General features: G+C 52.5%; 1 protein-coding gene across 1 annotated transcript; it reads right to left on the bottom strand.

Moving 5' to 3' along the window:
* Positions 1–251: 251 nt before the first annotated feature.
* MLNR (motilin receptor) lies at positions 252–2,574 on the bottom strand. The gene is made up of 2 exons (XM_025924806.2): positions 1,468–2,574; positions 252–726 (listed from the first exon to the last, which is right to left on the bottom strand). The coding sequence occupies exons 1-2, from the start codon at positions 2,360–2,362 to the stop codon at positions 338–340; spliced, it is 1,284 nt and encodes a 427-aa protein (XP_025780591.1). The 5' UTR covers positions 2,363–2,574; the 3' UTR covers positions 252–337.
* Positions 2,575–8,339: the final 5,765 nt, after the last annotated feature.

Below are 8,339 nucleotides of genomic sequence, written 5' to 3'. Positions count from 1 at the left end.
CTCAGAGGTGACAATTTTCATGGCAGCATCTCTCTTATTACCCAGAAAATGAGCAATCCTATTTCCAAAGTCGAGGAGAATGAAGACTTAGAAAACCTCCCAGAGCACATTTTGTGATGTGGGATTTCGTGAGTCTGAAATGAACATCCTTGAGGGAGGGAAAATGGAAGGCGGTTCAATTGCATACCTTGGTTTTAAAAACGAACATCATGCTGACATGTTGTTGACATGATGTTGACATGTTGACCAATTTGCAGAATGTTGACCACTCTTCCCAACTCTTCCTGAGGGCATCAGTACCGCCCCCCACCCCCCGCCCCCTTCAGTCCTGATTTCCCTACAGACCTGTCTTCCCTGAAGTCTCAGCATTGTGGGACAAGGCGACTTGCTTGGCGGTACTGGTTGACGACGTCTGTACATTGGCGCTGGTCTCTGTGTAGCCAGCAGCGTCTCCTCCCATGTCCCCCTCGGTGTCCCTGCTTCGGCAGAAACTTCTCTGTCTGGACTGTGTAGCCAGCAGCAGTTTCCAGGCCGCTGCTCTGTACTTCTTTGAAATGAGGTTGTAGAGGATCGGGTTGATGGATGCACTCAGATAGAAAAGTTGCAAAGCAACAATGTTAAAGTACTGAGAGAAGTTCATCATCCGGGAATCTTCCGTATTTATGTAAATGATCCTGCCAACGTGGAAAGGCAACCAGCACACTATAAATGCCAGAACCACCACCACTGCAAAACAAGACACGGGCACCAGAATTAGCTAAAGCATCCGAAAACAAACGAGGGTCCCCAAGATTCCATCTCAAGTAATAAGTAACAGCAAAACAAATTAGATACAACTTGTACCTAGCCAAATCCCTACCCCGGAAAAACTACCAGGCTGCAGACAGCATCGATATTTGCATTAAAACTGCATATATGTGTTATCAAGGCTGGACATAAACCAGAAGGAGAAATTTCTACTAACAAGCTGTTCTGGCAGGCTTCCTTCCACAAACCTACTTCAGAGACATGTTCTCTGTACTCCTTTGGAAAGAATTCTGCAACAGGTCTGCACAATCTTTGGTTTTTTGATATGGGTATGGTTCACTTTAGCCTTCAGGATAACTGAACGTTAAGTTAAAAAAAAAAATGCGCTTAATGTGATCTGCCTCGTCTTCTCAAGGGTATTGTGAATAATTCACATCTGCGGCATCTAACAGAGGCCGGCGGTTGGTTTACCCATCCGGATCAGCGCAGCTCACTGATCCAGCGGCTTTGGAAAATCATTTCGGCTTAGCTGACCCAGGCATCCCACCCTCAGGGGCATCCTGGGGTTACCCAGAGCTCTTGGAGGACTGGAGACGGTTTTCTCTGGAGACGGGAATGACACAAGGAATCGTAACTACAAGAGGAGCTGGGAGACCAGGGGAAGGGGACGCAGCCCGGACCGTGGGTTGGTGTGTTTGGAACAGACGTGGCGCCACTTACGCAGGACGCGGACCGTCTGCCGGTGGCCCTTCTCGCGCCCGGAAGCGGCCGGGCCTCGTAGCGGCCCCCGGCTCCTCCACAGCTCCCGGCCAATGAGCCCGTAGAGGACGCTGAGGCACAGAAAGGGCAGGAAGAAGTAGGCGGTGGTGACCCAAAGCATGACGCGCAGCGCGCCTAGCTGAGCCGGGCTGGGCCGGCACTCGCGGCTGAACAGAGCCGCGGCCGCCGCGGCCTCGAGCCCCGACGGGGGGGACAGCGGTGGCGCTCGCGAGGACCCGGGGTGCGACGGTGGCGGCGAGGTGCGGGGCGAGGGCGTGAGCGGGGCGCTGCCGTTTAGGTCCGGGACCGCGTCGAGGCCGGGGTCCTGCTCGACGCCCACCAGGAAGAAGAAGGGCCCGGCGGAGAGCAGCGCCACCGCCCAGAGCGCGGCGATGAGGGCGCGGACGCGGCGCCGGGTGACGAGGACGCGGGCACGGAGCGGGCGGCAGATGGCGAGATAGCGCTCGACGCTGAGCGCCGTCATGTGCAGCAGCGTGGCGTAGGTGCAGCCCTCGCCCAGGTAGAGCGAGAGGCGGCAGAGCAGCTGCCCGAACACCCAGGGCCGCGAGCGCCAGAGGCGGTACAGGTCGAAGGGGAGCCCGAGCAGGATGAGCAGGTCGGATACGGCCATGCTGCCCAGGTACAGGTTGGTGGTGGTCCGCATGTCCCGGTAGCGCCCGATCAGCAGCACCGTCACCACGTTGCCGCTCACCCCGACGGCGAACAGGCCCAGGCACACGGCGGTCACAGGCACCAGCGCCTCCAGGGGGAAGGGCGAGCAGAGGCGCTCGTCGCACGGCAGCAGAGCGCCGTCCGCGCCGTCCGCGCCGGCGCTGCTGTTCCAGGGGCTGCCCATGGACGCGCCGCGCCGGCAGGGCGCACGGACGCGCTCGGCGCCCTTCTGCGCCGCCGCACCTCCGGGTGCCCCGGGGGCTCGCCGCAGGGCCCCGCTAGCGAGGCGCTTCCTCGGGCAGCCCGCACGCAGCTGCTCACCCGCCCCTGCCCGCGCTGCCCGAGCTGTGCGGCCTCGCGCGCGGGGCCGCGACTTTGCAGGGTCCGCTTTGAGGCCCTCCCTAGCGGGCGGCGCGCAGTCTCCGCCCCCGGCGACCGCCCGCCCCACTCCCGCCCCCCGCCCGCGCCCTCTCTGCCCGACGCGTGCCAGGGAGCTTCCCTCCCCACCGACTGGAACACGGGAGGCGGCCACGGCGCACGAGTCCTGTCCCATCCGGGGAAGCGGTTGCGGAACCCCGGTGAGGTGGGTTACTGACCCCAGCGGAACGCGGGCGCTTTGGTCACTCGAGTACAGAGGGGGACCTTCTTAGGGCTCTCGGCTGGTGGCTGTGTTCAGGCGGTTAGGAAAGGCTGCCTCAATGCTGCGTAACAGGAGAGGAGTTTAGAACAGAATCTAGAGTCCCTCCTGGGTTCTAGTTGTGCGTCTACAACCGAATGATCTTGGGCCAGTCCCAGCGTCGCTCAGCCCAGGTCTCCTATTCTGTAAGTGTCCGAGTAGGGATGGAGGGAGTTGACCAGATCACTTCACCCATCCCTTAAAACCCTGAAATTGGTGGGCGTGACCATGTCTACTGGTTTCAAAGAACAAGGGTTAAGTATTACATGTATATTTGAATGCTTAAATGCGTTGTGTTGTTCCTATGTACAAAATATTTTATAAACCAAAAAGCAGAGTATTTGCCAACACTAGGAAGAATTAAAATTCTGGGGAAGAGACTACAGCTGATGCACGAGTCGGTGCGTGGTGGTATTAATGACAATAGCTGATGCGCATTGAGTGTTTAGGATGTGTTTGGCCCCTTGCTTTCTATTTAACCCTCATGTCTGTGGGAGCTCATTTTATCCCTGAGCAAAGTGGGACTCACTGAGATCACACAGGTAGCAAGAGGCAGGATGGGGATTTGGACTGTGGTCAGCCTGATTCCAGAGCCTGCGGGCCTGATGTGCCACCAAATCAGCTCTACCCCTGTCCAGCTCCACCCCCTAGGGTCTTTGGAACCCTTTAGTCCCCGGAGCATCATAGATTGCTCTGGACCTTTTCTGCTGAGTTCTGCATCTCTGTGTGGATGGATACATGGCTAGCAGTTTTCCCACCCATCCTTCTGTGGTTTTAAATCTTCAATTTCTTCTCCCAAGGTTTACTTCTCCTTTCTGGAACTTGGAACTTCACTTCAACTGGAACTTGGCTTTGCCCTAGGGACACGTTTCCCCTGCTGACTTAGAGGAGGAGAACCTGTCACCTTGTGCATCACTGCTGTTCCCAGCCGCCCTGACACCTGTCTCTATATCTAACTTTCTCTGACTCTGCCTTTTCCAGCCCCCTCCCCCATCGCTCACCCTCATTCTTGAAGATTTTGGTGCCTGACCCTCACTCTCAAGCACTCCTGATAAAAATCACACCACACACAGGAGTCTTGCAATGCATCTGTCACTCCCTACTATGGATGAGCTGGTCTTCTAGTGCATTCCAGGCAGTGGCTCCTGTGGACATCCCTCACACCCGAGCATCACCAGGACCTCCTCCATCTCAGTGTCAGTCATCTGCTTTTTGAACTCCACCCCTGGATTTCTAGCTTTCTAGCTTTCTCCCTTTCTCCGATACCTCAACTCTTGCAATCCTCCAGCCACACCGGGACCTCCAGTAGGCTGCCCCTCCTACCCTTTCCTTGTCCCCCACTTGCCTCAAGTCCTCACTTCCCTCCTTGACCCAATTTAGACTCCACGAGCAATCCTAATCACTCCCAGGCTTACACCCTCAACTCCTGTGCTCTCTTCCCTGTTGTTGTGCACGTCTCCGTGACAAGAACACAACCACAGTCCTGGTTAAATCGAATCCTCTGCCTACTCCATGCCCACCCCCAAAGAGCCGTTGAGTTGTTTCACTTGAAATTCACCACCCCTGACGGGGCTCTTCATGTTTCCTTGGCCATCCTCATTTCTCTTGACACAGCAGGGACATGGCGGGGCACATGAAAGCGTGACTTTGTGGGCTGCACACATTCCTATCATGCTGTGACTGTTGCTGTAGCCATTTTCTCTTGGTCCTTGTTTCTCAAGAGAGACAGGCTCACCATGGTGATGATTATCAAGGGTGGTGGTGGAGAGGGAGCAAGTCCCTGTGAAGGGTGACTAGGAAGAAGGTATAGGACTTGGGGAAAACCCTCCTGGAGATTCCAGTACCCCTTTCTCAGCCCCAGTCGACAGTCCCTGGTCAAGAATGACCATTCTGGCTCCCATGATGCAGCAGCTCCCTCTGGGCCCAGTTAGACTCCCCTTGCCATGCTCTGTCTGCCATGCTGTGGTTGGTGGCATCTTCTGCATCCATCAGCCACAGGAGCACACCTAGCTGTCTCAATGATGCCACATCCGGACTTAGAGAGCTAAGCAGCCCCTACTTGAAGTGTCGTACTACCCTCAAAGCTAAGGAGGTGGTGACACATAAGCCACGTGTCTCTGTCTCTGGCCCACATAATAGCAAAAACCTCAACATGTTAAGGGGAAACTATAAACATTGTTTATGATGCAACTGCTTTGAATTGCAACATCTGGGAAGACCTACAAGCACTACCTCTGAGTACTCTTCTCCTGCCTTCCCTTCTTCCAGTTTTTTCAAAACACCAGCTGCCCTTCATTGTTCAGTTGGGCCCAGTCAGAATGCCCCACAGTGGCCATGTCCTACAATAAGGAATACTCACCTAAAGCAACAAGGAAACATTTCTGGGCACCCTCATCCCTATATTCATCTTCTAGGGGGACGGAGTTGTTATCGCTGGCTGTTTTTACCTCTTGGGGGGCTGAATAGGCATAACTTTCTGTCTTAGGAACTAGGAATATGAATGTTCTTACTCTGTTTACAGGGAATGGAATAGAGATAGAAGGAAGTCTATCTTTGGGGAAGATATTCTGTGCAGGGGGCAGTGTGAGGGCTTTCCTCAGGGAACCTTGCTGAGAGATGGAGGGTGTGCAAACTAGGATCAGAGCTCACCACTCGGGGGGTAGAGGCCACCACCTAGAGGGTGAACCGGGGCAAGTTACTTAATACCTCTGAGGCTCCGACTCCTCATCTGTAAATAGGGGTGTCAGTACTGGTACCACTTCATTGAGTTGTTCCAGCAAGAAAATATAAAGCCTTAGCCCAGTGTCTGGCATGTCGCAATCTCTCTATAACCATTAGTTATTATTAATCACAGTAATAACGAAAGAGGATTCCCTTGGATCCAGATGAACCCCTATCTTCTTCTTTCTTTGGTCAAATCGCATGCTTTCTGACGCCACACCTGTGCCCCTGCTCTTAGTTCTCCTTCCATTGCTTTCTGTTGAAAGCCTAATCCATTTGCCTTTCCAGGGCAAAATGTTGCTATTTCTAGGTCAGGTTTCCCAAGCCCTTCAGTGGGATGTGTGTGTTGTCTCTGATGCCCTCAGAACTCTTGTTAGCTCCCTGAGACCCCGACACATCGGGTTGAGGCATAGTGAGCAAGCAGACTGTTGCCTCACGGGAGACCTGTCCCGCTGCTACAGGCTCTTGCGCCAGCGCAGGTGGCTGGGGGTGGGCCCACTATAAAGGGGCAGGTGGGGTGCGTGGTCAGTGCAGGACACGTTATGCTGCCTGAATTAACAGCCTCCAAAGACCAGTGCCCTGACATCTCACACATTTGTTTCTTGCTCTCCAAGAGCCTGTCTCGAGTGTGGGGGACAGTCTAGAGGTGTTACCTCTATTTGGTGGCTCACTGTTCTAGGCTGCTTCAGTCATGTGGCCTCTCCATATGATGCTCCCATCGTCTCTAAGGCAGGGGAAGAGAGAAAATGAAATGCTTCTGCCTGAAAGTGACTGTGCCAGCTGTAAGCTGCAGTGTCCGGGCTCCAAATCCACCCTCCTGGGGTCCCGTAAACTATTCATCTCCTTGGCCCACCTGCTCCCTGTTAGGCTTGTCAGCAGAGGGGCCGGAGGGCAGGGGAAGAAGACACTTGCTCCTTCCTGTTCCAGTTTCTTTCAGTGTCATCGCACAATGGCTCTGTGTCCTGCCAGCAGCACTGGCTTCAGTCTCCAGCTCCTTTGGACACAAGCAGAAGCCCCGCCAGCAGCAGTCAGGCAGCCGCTCCTCCTCAGAGGTCTGGCTCCCACTTCCTGGGGGCTCCTCCTCTAACCTCGTAGGTTCTGATACCCTCAACATCTTCCCTTTGCCTCCAGCCTAAAGAGTGGCAGCTTTACCCAGCAGTTATTACCTCTGTGTCACCTGTTTGCTTTTACAGTCCTCTAACACTTGTTACACGGATGCCCAATGTTAAATGATCCTTATTAAATACCTAGTGCAGCATCTGTTCTCCTGACTGAACCCTGATGAATACAGAGGTGAATGTCTTTTCTGCTTCTGTTTCATTGGCCAGAAGTCACCTGGCCTCTTCCAACCTCAGCGGTATGGGGGTGGGGGTGGGGGCGTGCCCTGAAGGAGGAGAACCAATATTTGGCCAAGGATTTTGTTTTGGCATCCAAACTATGTGGTCCAGTAACTATTACCATATAACAAAATTTCTGGCCACTCAGTGGCTTTAGACAACCATTTTATCGTGCTAATTCTGTGGGTCAGGAATTCATGGATGGCTTGTCTTTGTTCCATGATGTCTGAGACCTCAGCTGCAAAGATCCAAAAGCTGGGAGTGGCTTGACAGGTAGGGGCTGGCATCTCCTGAAGTCTCACTCAGTCACCTGTCTGGTGCCTGGACGGAGGAGACTTGAAGAGTGGGACCCCTGACTGGAGTGCTTGCATTATTCTGCACTTTGCTTTTTAACTTAATTGTATTTTTCTTTCCTTTAAGAGTGTCAGGGAGAGAATGATCCATGAGTAGATAAAGGGATACTCTTGAGGGTATGTACATTATCTTAAAAAGTGTACATGAAAACAGAATATTTGAAAAGCTCTTAAAAATATGAGGCATTCTCATCACCTATACTGATGGTAGAGGTTAGCTTACAGAATGACTGGTTTTAGGTTTTGGAGAATCATTTCTTCTGTAATCTGTCTGATTAAGCCACCACACACAGGAGATCTTCCTACAGAGAATGTTTATGGTGAAAACCATCATGTGACCCATGGAGTTCGAACATGATGTATAAAATTCCTTTTCCAAACCACAGGAAAAAAAAAAAAGACATGCAACACTGTTAATCGGTATCAGTCTTCTCAAGGCTGGATTCATACTTAGTTGCCTTTGTGAAGTGATGTCCCTATATTCAAAATCGCTCTTCCCCAGCCTAACACTTTAAACTTGTGGTACCTGCAAAGATGAGAAAAAAAAGGGAGGCAAACCAAGACAGACTCTCAACTAGAGAACAAACTGATGGTTACCAGAGTTAGACAGATGATACGGATTAAGGAGTGCACATGTGAGCACCAAGTGATGTATGGAAGTGTTGAATCCCTGTGTTGTCTACCTGAAACTATTACACTGCATGTTAACTAATTGAAATTAATTTTTAAAAAAATATTGGAGACAGAGTGCGAGTGGGGGAGGGGCAAAGAGAGAGGGAGACACAGAATCCAAAGCAGGCTCCAGGTTCTGAGCTGTCAGCACAGAGCCCGATGTGGGGCTCGAACCCATGAACCATGAGATCATGACCTGAGCCAAAGTCAGATCTCAATCGACTGAGCCACCCAGGCAACCCTGAAATTTAAATAAAAGCTTAAAAAAAAGGTTCATCCCCATTTGAGATTTGTGGATGGAAATTTTAACAGGGGAGAAGAGGGTACACAGAATTTTCAGGCACGTGCAAGAATTCTCAGGCATGAGTTGAGCTTTCTGGCATGGTATTGTAGGTGGGCATG

The sequence above is a fragment of the Puma concolor genome, chromosome A1, assembly GCF_028749965.1.
Source record: "Puma concolor isolate L17-30 chromosome A1, mPumCon1.1.hap2, whole genome shotgun sequence".
In the NCBI taxonomy this organism is placed as follows: domain Eukaryota; kingdom Metazoa; phylum Chordata; class Mammalia; order Carnivora; family Felidae; genus Puma; species Puma concolor.
The sequence above is the reverse complement of the archived record's forward strand: the minus strand, read 5'-3'. Positions and strand labels throughout refer to the sequence as shown.